The sequence below is a fragment of the Neoarius graeffei genome, chromosome 1, assembly GCF_027579695.1.
Source record: "Neoarius graeffei isolate fNeoGra1 chromosome 1, fNeoGra1.pri, whole genome shotgun sequence".
Classification (NCBI taxonomy): Eukaryota; Metazoa; Chordata; class Actinopteri; order Siluriformes; family Ariidae; genus Neoarius; species Neoarius graeffei.
Genome location: NC_083569.1, coordinates 110,641,881 through 110,663,048, shown reverse-complemented (window position 1 = coordinate 110,663,048; position 21,168 = coordinate 110,641,881). Strand labels below are relative to the sequence as shown.

General features: G+C 44.2%; 1 protein-coding gene and 1 long non-coding RNA gene across 10 annotated transcripts in view; both read right to left on the bottom strand.

Annotated features, from left to right (window-relative positions):
- The window catches only part of LOC132881935 (tigger transposable element-derived protein 1-like), a 155,128-nt gene that overhangs the window by 86,175 nt on the left and 47,785 nt on the right, over nt 1-21,168 (bottom strand). For 7 of the 9 annotated variants that reach the window (XR_009654089.1, XM_060915074.1, XM_060915058.1 and 4 more), the window contains exons 3-5: nt 13,077-13,196; nt 12,797-12,972; nt 12,631-12,702 (exon numbers count right to left, since the gene is read on the bottom strand). Coding sequence is in view for 7 of the 9 variants with exons in the window: in XM_060915074.1 (XP_060771057.1) it covers nt 12,631-12,702; nt 12,797-12,972; nt 13,077-13,194 (366 nt within the window). In the remaining 2 variants the exon portion in view is untranslated. Of the gene's footprint in view, nt 1-169; nt 681-913; nt 1,189-12,630; nt 12,703-12,796; nt 12,973-13,076; nt 13,197-21,168 lie in introns of those variants that run through there. The other 2 variants (XM_060915087.1, XM_060915032.1) reach the window with 2 other exon arrangements.
- LOC132881974 (uncharacterized) lies at nt 8,455-12,615 on the bottom strand. The gene is made up of 3 exons (XR_009654092.1): nt 9,219-12,615; nt 8,767-9,139; nt 8,455-8,661 (listed from the first exon to the last, which is right to left on the bottom strand). It is a non-coding gene; the product is annotated as an uncharacterized LOC132881974 (long non-coding RNA).

Below are 21,168 nucleotides of genomic sequence, written 5' to 3'. Positions count from 1 at the left end.
GCCCTGGAACTGATTTGGTGGAAAAGGGGTAACAGAAAAGCCCTCGGCGGCCGCTGGGTTCGAACCCGGAACCTTCTTGCTGTGAGGCGACCGTGCCGCCCACCACGCCATCATTCGGTCTTCCTCATGCGAATAGATCCAAACAGGTTGACAGAAACAACAAAAATACCTCTTTAATAATACCCTCCCTTTGTCGGATCCTTGACACTGAACTTGCCCGTTCTTTCAGAGGCTCGACCTTGCCATGTTCAAATTCTGTTGGCGCAGCATCTTCCTTCAAGCGTCTCTGTCTCTTCTGGCCTTCTGTCACACCGACATACTTGGCGTACAAATCCTCCTTAAAACAGGTGTCCAGGAAGTGTGCTGAACACAAGCGGGAATTAGTCGTAGGAACGAATCCCGGCCTGTTCATGTTGACCAGCCATTTCTTCAGCAGGTCTGGTTTTTTCAGTGGAAAGCCATAGAATGTGCGGCCATGCTGCTGACCGGATCCGGTCCTGCAAGTGCACCCGACCGCTGCACAGCTCGGCATGTTGTTCTCTCTCTCTCTCGTCAAACAGCCTTCTTGAAAAAATGTCCCTGCTTAGCCAGATCTGTTTAAGACGACGACAACAGTAATGGCCTCCAGTCCCCACGCTTCCTCCCCAGCTTCCGTGTTCTGCGCCCAAGTGACGTCAGAGCATTACCGGAAACAGAGGGGTGGAGATTTATCTGATTGGTTAAAATATTTTCAATAGCGGTGTTTATGAACTCATGAACAATGGAGGAATTCTGCATATCTTAGCCATCTGAGCTCCTTATTTTCAGTTAGTTTACATCATCATCTGTGTTCACATCTGTATTTTAACCATTTTCCTTTAAAGTGGCCGCTGAGTGTGTATGGCCGAATAGTTAAATAAATTAAATGTGCTACCTGTTTTGTGTTTCTCCTCGTTAATGTGTTTGCGTGGCCTGAGTCCCTCTGCTCAGCCTGCAGATTCCTCAAGCACTCGGGATCAAAACCGCCTCACAAACAACCGAATTTCCCCTAAAGGCGAGAGTCTCTAAAGTCTGACCTGCTCCCAGGTTGTGTAGCCGCTGTTTCACAAGTCGTTCCGGAACACAGAAGAAATATTTTCCCTTATTATCGCGCTTATTGTTCTAACAGCCATGAGCGTTGCCCGCCGCCATTTTTTTTTCCAGCAATGTTTGATACATCCGGGTACATCCCGTTGTCAAGAGCAGCGAGCCAATCAATATACAGGATTTCAGCGATAATACGTCATGCTCACTTTTGACACCGCCCACAAAATGGCTGCGCCCTGAGGTGCAGAGTTCATTGTCTAATCCGCGCCCTCTGGCCGCCATATTACCACACCCATCGTGTGTCTCGTCTCATCTCATTCTCTCTACCCGCTTTATCCTGTTCTAGGGGAAACCGGAGAACGTGCAAACTCCGCACAGAAAGGCCCTCGGCGGCCACGGGGCTCGAACCCGGACCTTCTTGCTGTGAGGCAACAGCGCTAACCACTACACCACCGTACCGCCCTTGTGTCTGATCAAACTTAAAAAAGAAGAAACCTTTATTTATCACATGCACACTTCAAGCAGAGTGAAATTCATCCTTTGCATTTAACCCATCTGAAGCAGTGAACACACGGGCAGCCACACCAGAGCACCCGGGGAGCAGTCAAGGCCTCTGTATGCTCGTGCGACAAGGCTTTCGCAGATAGCTTTTCGCAGACAGTTGTAATTTATTGTTGAGCGGGCGAATAGGCGTGCGCGATCAGGGAGGCCATGGAGATCCGTAAGCGAAGCCCGAGGACCATCAACCGGGATGAGGGAGCATACATGCTCTCCCACACCTGGAGTGCCATCTTGCAGGGGACAAACAGACAGTAGAAGGCGTGACCGACCTGTCAAACCAGACAGGAAGGCCACGCCTTCAGAAACAGCAGCTGATAAAAGATGCGTCACCAATTAACATCCGGTGACACTCTGAGGAAGACGGAAGTTGTACGTCGAAACATGTCAGGTAAACAAACCCAATAAATTAGATGTCTGATAAAAAAGAAAAAAAAAAAACTAACTATATTTAATATAAGACATAATGAACGTAATCGAAAGACCAAAAATGTTTGTTTTGGAAATATTAATTTGTATGGAAATATTTTCGAATAAATGGAGCATTAGAATAATTTATGGGCGGCACAGTGGTGTAGTGGTTAGCGCTGTCGCCTCACAGCAAGAAGGTCCGGGTTTGAGCCCCGTGGCCGGCGAGGGCCTTTCTGTGTGGAGTTTGCATGTTCTCCCCGTGTCCGCGTGGGTTTCCTCCGGGTGCTCCGGTTTCCCCCACAGTCCAAAGACATGCAGGTTAGGTTAACTGGTGACTCTAAATTGAGTGTAGGTGTGAATGTGAGTGTGAATGGTTGTCTGTGTCTATGTGTCAGCCCTGTGATGACCTGGCGACTTGTCCAGGGTGTACCCCGCCTTTCGCCCATAGTCAGCCGGGATAGGCTCCAGCTTGCCTGCGACCCTGTAGAACAGGATAAAGCAGCTAGAGATGATGAGTTTCATTTCATTTTTCATTCTGTGCAACAGAATTTTTTTTTTTTATCTGGAACAGTATATGAGGGTTCACAGCCTCAAGGCAACAGGAAATGACGTTATTTGTGTAGACCCTGACCCACATGCTGTCTCCATCTCTGTGGAAACCACAATTGTTCTTTTATGTTGTAATGTACACTTTGTTTTCTTCTCCGTTATGCATGTATTGTCTACATATTTTCTATCTGGGATTAAATTGATTCATACTAGTGTTTACCATACACACACAGACAGGCTGGTTGAATCGGTGAATCAAATGCTTTAAAAGCCCATTTCAGGAGAATTGGCATTTTTCACTCCTGTATTCCCCCTACCTACAGTTGCCAAGTGTAAATCACTTTTATACTACTCACGTCAATACACTTGTCAACTTGTGCTTTGAGCCTCTCATGGACAGCTGTGACTGCGCATTTGTTTACAAGGTGAAGGATATGGAATGGCAGAAGCCAAAAGATCCATGTCAACTGACAAGCTCGAGTAATATTAAAGCATTTTTCATAAATATGATGGCAGTTTTGGGGATGAATACTAACATACTAAAAAGAATAGCAAAGTTTTAGTTTTGCTGAAATACACTGTTTGCTCAGCATTTGAATGTGGATTTTTTATGAACTGGAAACTGCTGGAACACCAGTGTCACTGTCAAGCGAGTTTTACATCACCGTGTACCGAGAGGCCGCTTTCCAAGAAATAAGGCCCTGCTCCAAAATTGACATAGAAAACATCTGGAGTTTGTCCATAGTGACCAGAGGCAAGTTTGGAGGAATAAAGGTGAGGCATTCAATCTCAAAAACACTGGACCAACTGTAAAGCATGGTGGTGGTAGCATCATGGTCTGGGTCTGTTTTGCTGCTAGTGGAGCTGATGCATTGCACAAACTGGATGGAATAATGAAGGTGGATTACCTCAGCATGAAGCATAACCTTAAAGTGAATGTAATGTCCCTAAACCGCACATTTTTCCTTGTACAAAGCAACAATCATTATGTTAATGACTGACCACGTGCTTTCGAACCATAGTTGATCCAAAAGGCCATAAATTGATAGAAAATCAGTAAGATCAGCCAATTTTCACGGAATCAGCCAAGACCGAACCAGAAGATCCCAAAGGGGTGCGTGACGTCACATGTGTAACAAGGATCCAGGTATCAATTTCGTTCTGGTGAGCAGCAGTGGTTAGTCTAGTCTGGTTAACACCAGACCATATCACAAGTGAAATATGGTCTGGAATCCACCTATTGAATTTCTCGTAGGGGAGGTGTGGTTTACGATTGTCAACAGCTGTTTATTGGACGTTGCGAATGTCTATCATTTGGCGTATATGTAGCCCATGGCCAATCATGGCAGTTGTACCCGGTGACGTAGTTAGAGCGACGAAGAAGAGAAGGAAAGAGAAGGCAAAACAAAAATAGGAAAACAATGGCACCGAACGATTACTGCCGTTTGTGCAAGACAAAGCTTGATCGAAAGTTTGGTTCGTATCGCTCACCGCCATGTTAAATGTGATCCGTAAACAGTCCCAAATAAACTACAAGCTTCCGTTTGTCGAGTAGTACGCATCACCGTCTTTCCACCCCTCCCCACTCTCTGATTGGCTCCCTAACTCAGGCGAGCCTTTAGACCATAGTTTCCATGCTGTCTTTTCAGATTGGAACGATTGTGCAAAGCAGCATGGGATTTCCCAGGCTATGGTTAGACCAGTCTCGATATGGAATCACGTTTTGGAGAGAATTCTGACAGTAACTGGGATTCTTATAAGTCAGATGAAGGGGAAGATGATTATCAAGGATGTTCCAGAGCAAATGGTTATTTTTCGAGCCCCCAAGACAAGAAATAGATGTCAGTTCACGACAGTCCCACTCAGTGCCGATAGCGCACCACCAGCCAGAGAAAATTGGAAAAACAGATTGGTTTGTGGATTTTTTTTCTAACCTGGTCACTGCAAAATATAGGGAAAATATTTACATGTACCTCAATAAATGCAGAAATATAATCTTTAAAACATACACTGGAGTAATTACTGAAAGAAAATATGAAGTGGGTGATAACGGAATCAATGAACTGTCCAAATGTCAGATCAAATGTCATTTACTAAAATCAATGGGTTTCTATTTTTTGCCCCAATAATTCCCATGTGGTCTTTCTGGTGGTGATGAGAACTGGATGAATCAGATTTATTATGAGTAGGCTCAGTCATGTGTAGATCTATGTGCAGTAAACACAAGTAAACAGTGGGTCTAGACTCTAGTGTCCCTACTGTCCATGTGTGCATGGTGTGCAATTGTGCATGTTATGATGTACCGGTGTATATCAGTGTACATACCATTATTTCTATGGATATTTTCGAACCCCAAGCAGACCTTGTTTTATGGACAAGGTCTACCATAAAAATAATTATACCATTGGAAAGAGCATGTCTTCATTAATATATTCACAGAATATGAAGTTGGTATCTTGAAACAAATTATATTTATTAAGGTATCAAATATGCCATGTTTCACCACAAACAGAAATGTAAAATACAGAGCCACTGTACTTAAAATACAATCACAAAATTGTATCCGAGAACTAATTTGTATTTTATATGTCTAAATATTCAGCTTATCTTTATTCTACAAGTTTTACCATACCCAGTTCTACAATTTAAACAAACTAGTGTCAGTAGAAGCAAAACTTCAAACATCAGCCACTGCCTCTAGATACCAAGTAGAAGCACACAGCTATGTGCTTCTGAACGATGCTAATAATAACTTAATATTAAAAATCTATAGGAATTTGTCAATTTCCAGATTTTATGTATTGCTTGGAGCATATATCATATGCCCTGAAATGGCATTTCCGTCTGTAGCAAAACATGGCATATTTGATACCTTAATAAATATCGTTTGATTTAAGATACCAACTTCATATGTTGTGAGTATATTAATGAAGACATGCTCTTTCCAGTGACATAATTCCTTTTATGGTAGACCTTGTAATAGATGAACAACATGCATTTGAAATATAGGCATGAAATTATTTTTTATTTTTTAGTACCTCATAAATCAAGTTTTTTTTTTCGTTTAGAAAAATACTTAGTCATCAAAGTAGTACTACAACATCATAAATAAATACCAAAATTTGAAAGATCTGATGTGCTTCAGTGTGGAAAGTGCCAACACTGCTCCAAAGCACAATTTTTTTTTTTTATAGTTTTCAGCAAGCTATAAACTGACAAATATGTAACTGTGGATCTTCTTTTATAGTAGTTAAAGACATCTAGTACCTAAGAACAACTCCTGAAAATTTCATGCATCTAGCATGATTAGATCAAAAGTAATGACTTATTGAACTTAGGATCTTTTTCTGTACCACTCGTTTTTACAGTAAAATCAGTGTCACACCCCATTTTTAAAGGTCCCATGGCATGGTGGTTTGTTGATGCTTTAAACGGGCTCGTGGAGGTTTCCGGATGTTATATCCGCAGCCTTTCTCGAAATGAACCCTCGGCACGTAGATATAGACTCCTGGGAGAAAGCCCCATTTCAGCGCTTTTCCCAGTGCGTCGTTTTGCTAATGAGAAGCAGGAGGCGGGGAAGGGTAGAGGGTGGGGGCGGGTCTTATTAATACTCATGACATGTAAACGTGTTACCTCTGATTGGCTAACAGCACTGTGACGCTACCTCCAGTGGGTCAGAACAAGCGGATGTGGGTGTCTTACTATGGCGAGAGAGAAGGAACAAACCGCGAAGGGAAAAATACCGCGCGCTGACGTCATTAAGGTGCGACACGAGGAAATAAAATAAATTCAACAAATGTTTGGGTTTTTACTGAACAAACAAACAAATAAAATGAACGAGTGACTTAAAAAAAGAATGTGGGTGTCTTTGTAAAAACTGTTTTGATTGGCTATTATAACAGAGCATGCTGCATGCTTTTTGGTTTTGTAGCGCAGAGTACCTGGCTAACTGCAGGAAGCGGTTAGCTGCACAGCTAATGTAGCCATTGCAAGGCTAACGTGGCACCGATTTTAAAACACGGCAAAACATAAGCTCATAAGTTACAGTCAATTTCCAGACTAAACTCAGTTTAACAGAGCATGCTGCATGCTTTTTGGTTTTGTAGCACAGAGTACCTGGCTAACTGCAGGAAGCGGTTAGCTGCACAGCTAATGTAGCCATTGCAAGGCTAACGCACCGATTTTAAAACACGGCCAAACGACTTAACAGTTATACACTTACTTGTTCGCCGTTTGTGGCTGATGCGGCAGGGATGCTTGGTACGGACCCAGGCTTCAGTGACAGTTGATGTGCAAAACCTGCCCTGTACTGTCCCAAGTTGTGGAAACATTCATCAGGAAAATGCTTCCGACAAACATACACCGTCTTAGGTAGACTCGACGGCGTATTATTGGAGTAAATAAAATTAAGCCACTGCATCTTCAGGGGCTCTCCCGTCGGCAGTAAAAACAGACTCCTTTCTGTGTTGTCACATCCATGTACAGCGCAACTTCCATGTTTGGTGGCAACTTTTGAGCTGGGCAGGCAATCCATACAGTGGGTGGGAATCCAGAGGGGGGGCGTGGGGATCGTCTCCCTTGCTGATGTAGTAAAGGGAAGAGTTTATCAACGCGCCGTTTTGACACGCCATTCTCAAATGTTGGGCATAGTTTGGTTTACACATTATGAAATTTCTAGCCACTGGGGTGACTTAAGAAGGTCAGAGGAACTCATTTTAATGTTAAAAAACCTCAGAAAGTGAAAATTTCATGCCATGGGACCTTTAAAGCCCCAATATCTCAAAAAAATAATAAAGATACAAGGCTGAAATTTTGTATGGTGCTTACTGGGAATAATAACATTATTTTGTGAAAGTATGAACCAAATTGGAGATGGTCAGTCAGGAGGCCTCCGGTGATTTCATATGGACTGACCCTGCAATACAGATGTGAGTAGGGAAGTGAAACTCTTGCGGTTACCAGAGGACAAACCCCCCACTGTAACCCTAGCTGTATAGGCGAGAAGCCGAGGGCTAAGGAAACGGAGATTGGTGCCACAACCATCAGCCTCAAAGAGCTGGTTAGTACTGGGACAGGAGACTGCCTGGGAAGACCTGGGGCCCCATTTATAAAACTTTGCGCAGGATTTACGCCAGAAGATGGCGTGCGCATGAAACTCAGAATGTGCGTGCGCACAGAAATATTCCGATTTATAAAACCGTGCGCACGCACGTTCCACGCCAATTTCCCTTTATAAATCACAATCCACTCTAAATTTGCGGCATCTGTGCGTACCTCAAGACATACCCACAATTGCCTATAAATATTCAGCGAAACGCCCTTAATGAATATTGATATCTGTGGACAACATGCCCAAAACAGAAGGAAAGACAGAGAAGTGCAACTTCACCGACTGTGAAGTTGAAGTGCTAGTAGATGAAGTGGAGCAGCGTCGAGCTGTTTTGTTTGGAGGCCATAGTACGGGAGTTACAAATGCAAAAAAAAAAAAACGTGAATGGCAGCATGTGGCCGATGCGGTCAATTCTGTAGCTTCACAAGGCCGTACTATGGCAGAGGTAAAAAAAAAATGGTCCGACAAAGGTGGACACCAAGAAGAGGATCGCGGCACACCGCCAAAACGTCCGTGCAACGGGCGGGGGGAAGGGGGAGCCGGAGCTCACCCCACTGGATCAAAAACTGGCTGGCATTATAGGGGAAACCCTCCTGAGTGGAGTTGTGCGTGAGGAGGAGGGTGACACCGATGCTGGGTCACATGAACCAGCCGAGGACTCGGGTATGTAATTTTTTTTTTGGTTGTGTATCAAGGAACCACCTCACATTGCACGTGTGCCCCCTTGTTTGAAATGGGTGTGAAATTAATTGAAATGAGTCTTCAACCAGAAAAAGTATTTTATTAACAAAAAAAGTCCCTTGCAGTTGCTGGGTGTGCCAGTGAGGCCAGCAGTGTGTCGGCTGCGGCAGCGGAGGTCCCAAGGACGTCCACGGCCTCCGATGCATGTGCATCCATGCCGAAACCAGCCACCAGCGCCCGTGTCCTAACAGATGCAGTGCTGCAGGTGCAACGGGAACATGTGGATGCTGTCCGCGAGGTCGCCCGGGAGTTAAAAGAAATAAAAAATGAGTTGTCTGCATTAAATGCCAACATTAAAGAATTTCTTAAAAAGTAATCATTTGTTTCCATACCTCATTATTTACAAGTGGCGCATCACCTCCTTGCGCTGGCGCACGGCTCCTGCGTTTGGGTGGAATGCCTGGGGATAGGGATCGGGGTCGAGATCAAGATTGACCTCTTCAGCTTGCAAAGGCACGTTTTGTAGCTGTGCCACATTGTGCAGCACAGCACAGGCCCTAACAATCCTACAGACCTTTTCGGGTCTGTAACATAGCGCTCCCCCCGTGGCATCCAGACAACGCCATCTGCCCTTCAGGAGCCCGATGGTGCGCTCCACAACAGCGCACGCCTGGCTGTGGCGCAGGTTGTAAGTGGTCTCCTCAGGCGTTTGGGGGTTCATAAATGGTGTGAGCAGCCACCGTTTCAGCGGATACCCACTGTCACCTGCAACATAACTGAATGAGTAAAGGGTTGAATATTTAGAAATGGTCTAAGAATGGTTACAAATACTTTCAGGACTTACACATTAAAATCACCCGCACCCAGAAGCCAACCATCGCACACAGCTCCAGCATCCAGTCTCTGCCCAACACTGCTATGTCTCAATATAAATGAATCATGGGTTGAACCAGGCCACCGGGCGACAACATTTGTGAGGACCATGTCCGCGTCACATATAACTTGGACACTGAGGGAATGAAAATGCTTCCTGTTAACAAAGGCAAATTCATTTCACTTGGTGCCCTTATAGCAATATGAGTGCAGTCAATAGCACCGATCACATTTGGGAAATCAGACTTTGCTGCAAATTGCACTTTTTTATTTGCCTGTTCACCCACCGTGTAAGGAAACTTGATGTAGTTTGGTGATAAACCAATTACACCTCCTAACACTTCTGGCAAAATGCGGCTGAAGGTTGGCTGCAATATCCTGGACCTGTCAGCCAGTTCTCGCTGAAAAGTGCCAGTGGCCAGAAAGCCGATGCAAGTCAGCACTTGTAGCGAGACTGGGATGGCATGATTCCGGCGGGTACCTCTCCCCAACGCTGGGCCCAACTCAGCTATCAGGTGTAAAAGGACAGCTCGTGGCAATCTGAATCGGCTCATGAGCTACTCATCGTCATTGGCCAACAAATCTTGTTGGTCTCTGAAGACTCGCTCTCTCCTAATTCTTCCATTTGCCACATCCTCCAGCAATGCCAAATACGCCATAGTGCATCATAAGACCTACCACGGCAAATCCCTCTTATATACTATTTACAGAGTAGGCAACCTAACAAGCAACATGTGTGATAGCCTAATGACCAATATTGAAAAATGACAACATGCATGAAAGCCATAAGTGGATAATTAACAAAACTTAGCCTACTGCTTATGTTGCAAAAACATACAATGTATAGCCTATCAATTTGTCTTTATTGCCTTAAATAAGATGTTATTTTTGACAAGTGCACAAAATTAAGGATTATAAATGTTAAGTCAGTCACGTCTTTGATGCGCGATGTTATGTTTGTGTTAAACTTCGATTATTGAACCAATTTCGGGTCATTCTCCCCGTTTCCTCCTGAGGTCGCATTTTCCGCGTTTCCCTTTTTTGTGTGCGTACGCATGGGTCAGAGCTTGCGTGGAGGTGCGCACATTTTACCGTCAAGTTCACTTTTTATAAATACCGAAGCTTGCGTAGAATGTGGCGTACGCATTCTTTTGTGCATACACATCGTTTATAAATGAGGCCCCAGGTCTTGGCGTGGAAGCATAGGCTTAGCTAGCAAGCCGTGCAGCCGTGTTTTACACTGCCAATTCTCAAAAAAAAAAAAAGCACGGCCTATAAATTTTACACTAACCACTGCTAACCAAAATTTCACAAAATTTTGTTAAGTAATTTTGTGCATTTCTGTGGACATTTTTGTTGACAGTCAGTGGTTTCCCAGGGCGTGCCCAGCACGCTTTCCAAATTAAATTGAGAAAATCAAATTTACCGCCAAAAAACGTAGTGCTCTTATTGGTCAGACTTTGAAACGAGGCTTGAATGGAAGCAAAATACTACGAGTTTTGAGAGCTTCGCCGGTGTTCTGATAAACGGTCCTACATCCGCGAAGCGTCCTACGGTAGGAGGGGATGTCAGACATGTCTGTCGAGCAGTCCTACATTGCAGGAAATCCTACAGTGTGATTCAACTTTAACTTTTAGTCATAGTTCGCGGTTTTTCCCTCTGCAAAGAACATGCTTCTACATTGATACAACGTCCACCAACCCTGTCAGAATTCATATGAATGTAGGACGTTCTGACAATTCAAACAACTCCGTCAGAATATGCTTTTACATTCATATATTAATGTAGGACATCCTGACAATTCAAACGACTCCGTCAGAATATGCTTTTACATTCATATGAATCTAGGACGCTCTGACTCTTCAATTGACCCTGTGAGAATATGTAGAATTAATATTTTTTTTGTCACTATTCACAAGTACCATTTGCTCTATTAAAATGAGTGTAGGACGTTATTACAATTCAAATGATGCCGCAGGATGTTCTCACAACTTATATGACCCCATCAGAATATGCTTCTACATTAATAAATGAATGTAGGATGTTCTGACAATTCAAAAGACCCCTTCAGAATATGCTTCTACATTAAAATATGAGTGTCGGACGTTCTTGCAATTCAAATGACGCTGCAGGACGTTCTGACAACTCATATGACCACGTCAGAATATGCTTCTACAGTAAGTAGGACGTTCTGACTATTCAAATGACCATCGGAATATGTTTTTACAATATATGAATGTAAGGTGTTCTGACATAATGCTTCTACATAGGAGTGTAGGACGTTCTGACAGTTCAAACGACCTCGTCAGAATATTCTTTTACTTTAATATATGAATGCAGGACTTTCTGACAACTTGATGACCATCAGAATATGCCTTTACATTAACATATGAATGTAGGAAGTTTTGACAATTCAAATGACCCCACCAGAATATACTACACTCACTGTAAAAAAGAATAAGTTAAGCTTACTTGAAAAAAAGGTGGAAACTCGTTGCCTCAAATAAATGTAGTAATATAACTTGTTCTCTTTCAAGTTATCTTTACTTTACGTTTACAAGTAATCTCCACTGAAAATATTTATCATCCTTACTTGGAACTTGAATGTTGAGGTTGCTTAAAACCAACTAGTAATGTTTACTTCATACCAGCTAGTAAAGGTTACTTGGAGCAAAGTTGTGTTTACTGGTGTTAAATGGGTTTCTCTTACTTTCAGCTGTGTAATGGGCACCTAATTCCTGATTGTAAGGTTTACTTGCAGAATCTACACCTTACTTATAGTTTGTAAGTATCAGCAACTTGAACAATTAATGTCTCACTTACACAATGCAATATAATTAAATGTTATGTTATTTTTATTGCAAGACATAAAACGGCATAACATTTTGGAGCATCAATACAGTTTTCATTCAGTCAATAACTATTTTAAAGCTTACTTTCATTTAACACATCCAACCCAGAGAAGCATAACATTCCACTTAAAGTGTCAGTCCACCATTTCTGGAATTAAACTCATTTTGTCCACCTCCACTCGAGTTAAATAACTGAGTTTTACCTTTCTCCTATTCATCCAGCCGTTCTCCTTGTCTGGCGACGCAACAGCACACAGAAAACAAACAGGCTCACACACACACAGCAAACCTCAGCAGCCGACTTGCTCTTCAGTGGGTAAGCCTCAACCCACTTAGAAAAATAGTCAGTTGCTGTCAGTATATATTGGAAGCCACTTTGTGTCTTGGGCAGGGGACCAGTGAGGTCTATGCCCACAAGTTCCCATACAGCTGACACCCGATATGGAAATAAAGTAGCCCCAGTATGTATGTATATAGTCATTTTTATAATATGCACAGTGCCAATCTAATGTAATGTAGCCATTTTATTACCTTGATGCACTGCAGAGGTTGCACTGCTGTAAGGGGCTTGCCCATTTTCTGACACTGGTCACATTCCTGGATCTTAAACACATACGGTGCAATTGGTGTTCACAGCTGCTCCCAAGGTCCTGATTACTGCTTTCCATTAATTTCAGCAACAAACAGTAATACATACCCATTTTTCAATGTCTACGGACATCCCAAACCAGTAAAACCTTGACGCTAAGGCACTTCGGGTTTTGTGTATTCCTGTGTGCCCTCCCATGGGTGAGGCATGGAACTCCTCAAATATACTCCTGGCCTCTTCTTTTCCACGAATTGCTCTCCTGGTGCCAAAAAAGAGCTCTCCATCTACATTAAAATGATAATTATAATTAGAAGAATTACAATGAAATTAATCACTAATGCATTGTACTACATATCACATTTATTACAATTTTACGGAAACTACTGACCTCTCAAACTGAATTTGGAGGCATACCTCCTAAGATTCTGCCGCTGCGTTCGATCGTAGTCTTTGGGGTATGACCCCAAAGACAGCAACCCATGTATTTTGTCGTACTTGGCCTCCATACCTACAAAGACAGTTGCGCATAAACTTTTGGGATAGTCAGGAAAAAAAACAAAAACAAAACAGGTGTGTTGAGTACTGCAGGGTGTAAATCCTTTTTCTTAATGCTCCTCTAAACAGATCCGAGATACTCTATCTAGATTGATGCATTAAAATGGATGCTGCTTGATTGCCAATTTTGCAAAAGCCAATCAAGTAAACGAAAACACATGACATGCTGTATGTTTACAATTAACCTTACAAACGAAATGTCATGGCATTATCCTTCACACATTTGATTGCATTTGGCCATTATGACGTGATCTTACGAGCAGAAATTTGCTGTCTTTGCAGCCAAGTAGAATGTTCCAAACAGCAGACTCATCTCATAAAAAAGCGTTTTGTGTTCACGCTAGAGCATTCCACGTGTTGGTCCAACGCATTATCTTGTTACCATGTGGAAGGCAACGCGTTTGAGAAGTAGCCTACTTTGTCAAATTATGGTACCAACCTGGTGCGAGCTAGCTTTTCTCGCGGTCGATACAAAATTCTGTTGCTAGACGGAAAAATGCTAAGCGTTGTAGACCACGCAGAAATATGCAAAAGCGTCGGAGATGAACGCGAAGATGGTTAAACTTGGCATTGAATTTATTAACATACATCACTGAGGATGCGTCCCAGTGCATCCATGAGGTGTTTCTAGCATAGTGAATGTCTGGCACAGCCAGTGACCCCTAGGAACAGACTAGGTGACAACCAAGAACAGTTTGGTCGACTACTGGAGAGACAGTCGACAGTACGGAAAGACGGCACCTGGGACAGTTTGGGTTAGCAGCCCAAACTGCATCTTTCGTGAGAAAGAACCCAAACAAGCTACGGAAAGCCCTACAGTGAGATACCCCCAGGAGATCCCGAGGGGGGGGGGGGAGGATGAGATCTCCAATTGGACGGACCAAACGTTGATGACCCATGCAAATGGACAGACGACGAATGTGACATGCATTTGCGGAAAGCTGTGCAAGAACCAGCGTGGCCTGAAAATCCATCAGACCAGAATGAAATGCTTGGAGCAGGAGATTGAGGTACAACACACAGGTCCAGAACCTGGTGAGACGCAGGAGGCGCCCGGCCAGGAGGCAAACCACAGAGCCCAGTCTCTCCACGTACCTGAGCCTCCCAATCCTAGCAGAGTAATTCCACAGCAGCGGATTAAGTGGCCCCCAGCCAGCAAGCAGAGTGAGTGGCTGGCATTTGACCAGGATGTATCCAACATCATCCAAGCTACAGCCAAAGGAGATGTTGACAGCCGACTCCAATCGATGACTACCATCATCTTTAGCTATGCCTTAGAGAGATTTGGGCAGGTAGAGAAAGGAAGATCTAAGCCCACCTCCTACACAATGAACCGCAGGGCCACTAGGATACATCGCCTGGGCCAGGAGCTTCGCACTCTGAAGAAGCAGTACAAGACTGCTGCTGATGAGGAGAAGCAACCTTTAACAGAGCTGAAAAACATCCTGCGGAAGAAGCTGATGACCCTTCGCAGAGCAGAGTGGCACCGGAGACAGGGAAGAAAGGGAGAGCGAGGAAGCGAGCTGCATTCATTGCCAATCCCTTTGGCTTTACAAAACAACTACTTGGGGACAAGCGCAGTGGCCGGCTTGAGTGCTCGATACAGCAAATGAATCGCTTCCTCCAGGACACAGTGTGCGATCCTCTGAGAGAACAAGACCTGGAACCTAATAAATCTCTTATCAACCCCCCCCCCCCCCCCCAACAACAGAGTTCAACCTGAAGGAGCCAAGCCTGAAAGAGGTCGAGGACATCATCAAGGCAGCCCACTCAGCATCTGCTCCAGGCCCCAGTGGTATTCCCTATCTGGTTTACAAGCACTGTCCAGAGCTTCTACGGCACCTGTGGAAGATCCTGAAGGTGATTTGGAGAAGGGGAAAAGTCACTGACCAGTGGAGGTGTGCTGAGGGAGTATGGATCCCCAAAGAGGAGAACTCGAAAAACATCAACCAGTTTCGGACCATCTCACTCCTGAGTGTTGAAGGGAAGGTGTTTTTCAGCATCGTCTCTCGGAGACTGACAGAGTTTCTCCTCAAGAACAACTACATCGACCCATCAGTGCAGAAGGGAGGGATCCCTGGAATACCCGGCTGCCTGGAGCATACTGGAGTCGTCACACAGCAGATTAGAGGCGCTCACGAGAACAGAGGCGACCTAGCGGTCTTGTGGTTGGACCTGACCAATGCCTACGGGTCCATACCGCATAAGCTGGTCGAGCTTGTGTTGCACCTCCATCATATTCCCATTAAGATCAAGGACCTCATCTTGGATTACTACAACAATTTCTGGATGAGGGTCACTTCTGGGTCAGAAACATCAGACTGGCATCGCATTGGGAAAGGAATAATAACAGGCTGTACTCTCTCTTATCTTTTTCGCGCTAGCCATGAACATGGTGGTCAAGTCAGCCGAGGTGGAATGCAGAGGGCCCCTGACCAAGTCAGGTGTACGGCAGCCCCCGATAAGGGCCTACATGGATGACCTGACCGTCACTACAACAAACATCGGTCCCAGGGTGCAGGTGGATCCTACAAGGGCTCGAAAGACTCATTACCTGGGCAAGGATGAGTTTCAAGCCCTCCAAGTCAAGATCGATGGTGCTGAAGAAGGGGAAAGTGATTGACAAGTTCCGGTTTCCCATCTCAGGAACTGTCATTCCAACCATCACAGAGCAACCTGTCAAGAGTTTGGGGAAACTCTTTGACTCCAGCCTGAAAGACTCAGCTGCCATCCAGAAGTCCAGCATGGAACTTGGAACGTGACTTACCAAGGTTGACAAGTCTGGTTTGCCTAGTAGATTTAAAGCCTGGATCTATCAGCATTCTATCCTGCCATGAATCCTCTGACCCATGCTAATCTATGCAGTCCCAATGACAGCAGTTGAGTCCCTAGAAAGGAAGATCAGTGGCTTTCTTCAAAAGTGGCTAGGCCTCCCACGCAGTCTCACCAGTGCAGCACTGTATGGGGCGAGTAACACTCTGCAGCTTCCTTTCAGCGGCCTCACTGAGGAGTTCATGGTGGTATGCACCAGAGAAGCCTTACAGTACAGGGACTCAAGGGACTGCAAGGTGTCAGCAGCTGGCATCGAGGTGAGGACAGGAAGGAAGTGGAAGGCTGGGAGAGCAGTGGAGGTGGCAGAGTCTCGCCTAAGACAGAAGGCACTGGTGGGCACTGTGGCAACAGGAAGAGCAGGCCTGGGTTACTACCCAAAGACCCTGATCAGCCAGACCCGTGGTAAAGGAGAGACACCACCTGATCCAGGAGGAGGTCCGAGCAGGCATGGAGGAAGAGCATGTGAGCAGGGCGGTGGGACTCCGGCAACAGGGAGCATGGACAAGGTGGGAGAGCGCACTACAGCGCAGGATCACCTGGACAAATATCTTGCAGGCAGACTTCCATCGGGTCCGTTTCCTAGTGCAAGCTGTCTATGATGCCCTGCCTAGCCCAGCGAACCTCCATGTCTGGGGAAAGAGTGAGACACCCTCCTGCCTTCTGTGCTCTGGTAGAGGCTCCTTAGATCATCATCTCAGCTGCTGCCCAAAGGCCCTGGCTGATGGCCGCTACCGGTGGCGTCATGACCAGGTGCTTAAGGCAGTTGCTTAACCTCTGCCATCAGCTCTTGCAAGCACCATCATGCCCCAAAGAAGGCAGTCTCCTTCGTAAAAGCTGGAGAGAAACCCCGAGCACGCCAACATATAACAGGCCTCCTCCACACGGCAAATGACTGGCAGCTGCAGGCTGACCTGGGAAAGCAGCTGAGGTTTCCCCAACATGTGGCAGCAACAACTCTCCGTCCAGACGTGGTGATAACATCTGAGGCTTCAAAACACCTCATCATTCTGGAACTAACAGTTCCCTGGGAGGAGCGTCTTGAGGAGGCCAATGAGAGGAAAAGAGCCAAGTACAGGAGCTGGTGGAGGAGTGCAGGGAGAGAGGTTGGAGAACCTTCTACGAGCCCATAGAAGTCGGCTGTAGGGGTTTTGCAGGGCGCTCCCTCTGCAAAGTCCTGAGTTGCTCGGGCATTGTAGGAGCAGCTAAGAGGAGGGCCATTGCATCCGCAAGCGAAGCCACAGAGAAAGCCACACGGTGGCTTTGGATTAAAAGGGGTGATCCGTGGACTGCTACTGGGACGCAAGTCGGGGCTTGATCAACCCCGGCTGGTCGCCTGGGTGAGGGTGTATGATGTTGCGAGACCCGAAACACCCGAGGACCCCAGGATACATCACTGAGGATGGGTCCCAGTGCATCCATGAGGTGTTTCTAGCATAGACACACTCATGATGCCATGTTGCAGCCAACAGAACTTTTATTGATGCTAGCTATCAAACGATGGCTTGGCTGTACTTACACTGCATGACAGACACATGCGTACAGTTTGTACAGACAGTTTTATAATCCAAAACAAGCCAATGCGAAATAGTTGAGTCTGTCAACGACTCAAACAAGACTCACGCAACGGTTAGAAATCAGCATTGTGTTAGATTAAAGTAGGAAAGATTGAACGCTCACCTTTAGCTTTGAACACACCTTGCCTGCTGATTTGTAGGATGAATATGCCCAAACCCCAAGAATTGGTGTGTTGTGTTGTGCGTGTGCACAGTGGGGCTTTGAAGGACGAGTAGGGTGTAGAGCAACTACAACAGCTGATCAGATAGGTCAGAAGTTGAAGCGCTTTGGTGGAAGATCGTGAAGGGGAGATATTTCAGATGTATTGCAAGACTCACGCAATGGTTAGAAATCAGCATTATGTTAGATTAAGTAGTAAAGATTGAATGCACGCCGTTAATCTACACCGTTTATGCTGCACCATTTATAGCACAGCTGATGTAGGACAAAAATCTGTTCAAATGCCAAGAAATGACATTTTGTGCTCTGCGCACGCGCAGTGGGGCTTTGTAGGACGCATTGACGTGTAGGACAGTTCATCAGAAGCTCGGCAGGTTTAGAATGAGTAGGTTATGGATTTAGATAAACATCTTCAAGTTTTTTTTATCATACAAGCATGATAAACATATTGACAAACTTTATACTTTACACTTTCCTATGTGCCCACTGCCAAATAATGTAGTTTTTAAATGACCTAAATTCGATGAAACATAAAACTCATCACCTTCCTCAGTCACACTGGAGTCAGAGCGCTGAGAGCCCACTTCCACATTCATAAAAGACTGTTCCCATGGTAATGGCATGATAATCACTATTACTCTTTCAGTTTCGATTGGTTGGGGGTTTTTTTTGCCAAGATTTGCATCATGTTAAATAGGTACTTTCATAAACTACCATTATTATTGAAATTTTTTTGTATTGTTTACAGTATTTACATTTCAATTAACTGCAGGAAATTTTCCTTTCATTTGTAACGTAATTTCCCTTATTTTTAACTCCTGTTTATTGCACTTTTTAACATCAAAATGATTCCTAACATTTTGTGATGCAACATTTGCATTATGTATATTTCATAAAATCAAAACTTGTTAAAAAAGTATCTATTATTTTCAGTTGTATATATTTCATAATATTAATCTTCAGAGTTGGCTGAATCTCATTTGTTATCTTTGTTGTACATAGTAAAGATGTATTCTGTGTAATAGAACTCGATTGCAGCAATTTGCATTTTTTGTTTCAAGTGCACTAGAAATTATAATTTAAGGTTTCTGCTTTTTTTGCAGGAATTTGTAGAAGATTTTATTGATAATTACAGTGATTTGTAAAGTTCTGGTTCATGAAAAGGAAACTAAGCTTAAACTTTGTTCTAACATTTTATTAAGTAAGCAAATAAAATTTGTGTTAAATGCCTAATAAAATATAACCCCCCCCCCACCAAATTATACTCCCCACTTTCAGAAAAAAAAAAAAAAACACTCCTAACCTTCCCAACCCTGGCTAAGCCCCCTGTGTGGAAGGGACTTTGACTTGAATGTTGCCTAATAATTGTGCACACTTATATGAGGGGCATTCCAGAAGTTTTGAGAATTTTTTGGGAGAGGCAGTTATAATTGTCCTAGATTATTGTAATTTTAGTATATCACTACTATACATCTAATAAGCTGACATGCCAACTTTTGTTATTCCAGGTTGAAGGAGACAGCTGTAACAGCACTTTGAACGCACCCTACTAAACACTGCTCATCACAGCTAATGAGTTTGCAGAATGTACTTGGGACGTGAAGACAATTTGGAAGCTCGCTATGCCATAAAGTTTTGTGTTAAACTGGCCAAAAATGCTACAGAATCTTATGAAATGCTCCAGACTGCTTATGGATTAACTTGTATGAGCCGAGCATCTGTTTTTCGCTGCCACAAGCGTTTCAAGGACGGCAGAGAGGAGGTGAGAGACAATGAGAGGTGTGGGAGAGAGAGGGACGTCAGAACGCCAGAGTTGGTTGAGAAAATTCACAATTTTCTGGATGAGGACCACTGTGTGTCTATAGAGACAATAAGTATACAGTTTGGAGTTGGTGTGACAACTGTACACAGAATTATTCATGAAGATCCGAACATGTGCACAATTTGTTCCCAGGGTGCTCAGTGACAAACAGAAGGAAAGACACGTTGGTGACAGCAGGGAGATGGTTAAGCTCGTTACCTCCAATCCAAGAGTACTTGAGTCTCTGGTGACCTGTGACAAAAGCTGGATCTACTGTTATGATCCAGAGACCAAGAGACAGAGTTCCCAATGGAAGCATCCTGGCTCCCCCCAGACCCAAGAAGGCCAGGCAGAGCAAGTCCACCGGGAAGCTCATGATGAGCCCCTTTTTCAACAGCAAGGGCATCATCGACATCCACTGGGTTCCCTCTGGCCAGACGGTCAACAAAGAGTACTATGTGGAGGTTTTGAGGGAGTTCAGGAAGAGATTTTGTCGCAAAAGGCCAGAGCTCTTCCAGTTGGGTCAGTGGCACCTGCACCAGGACAATGCACCAGTCCACAATTCCATCCTGGTACCCAACTACTTCACAGAGATGGACATCAAAACTGTCCCTCACCCTCTCTACAGTCCAGACCTTGCTCCCTGTGACTTTTGGTTGTTCCCCAAGCTGAAGGAGAACATCAGGGGCAGTCGTTTTGAAGACACTGAGATGATGGAGGCTGTGACAAAGGTCCTGGACACCTTCACTTTGGAGGACTTCCAGGGGGCCTTCAAGAAGTGGCTGGAGTGCTACAAGAAGTGCATTGAAGTCAGAGGATCTTACTTTGAAGGAGATTAGAGATTGTTACTTTTTTAAATAAATAAACGTCTCTCCAGAAGAAGTCTCAAAACTTCTGGAATGCACCTTGCATACTCCCATGAAAAAGCCGAAACTCCCTTTTTTCTTTGTTAAAAATTCAGGTTTTAGGTTTATTAACAATTTGGATTGACTGAGAGCACTGGATTTGTTCAACAATAAAATGAATCTTCAGGAATACACCTTGCTTAATAATTGTGCACATAGTGTATATATGGTATAGTTCATGTACCACATGGACTAATAATTATAATTTTGTAATAGATAGAAATATGCAAACATTATTGCCCATCATTTCATGCCTTGACTCAAACACCAATGTAAATAGATTCTAATCAATCTAGCTCATTCACTGGTGGTTATTAACAGATTGCAATTTAAAAAAAAAAAATGCATATTTACACGGGCTGTCATTAACTTGTCCACAGCTCTCCTCTTCTTGACAGGGGGTGTAATTTGTCCTGGGCTGGTGGTCTCAGATCGTTTAGCACTGGGATGAGACACCGCACTGGCACATGGAGATGTGTGGACAGTTGGCACACTTCCTGGTTTCAAAAGTTTTTTCTCTTCTGGCCTGTCATCTGTTCCATCAAAAACACCTGTCTTTCATAGCAGTTCTTGTCAAAATGCTGCTCACAAATTCCCACTTGACTCTTCTCGGATGGGGACACAAAATCTGCCAGCTTTGTTTTCACAAACCT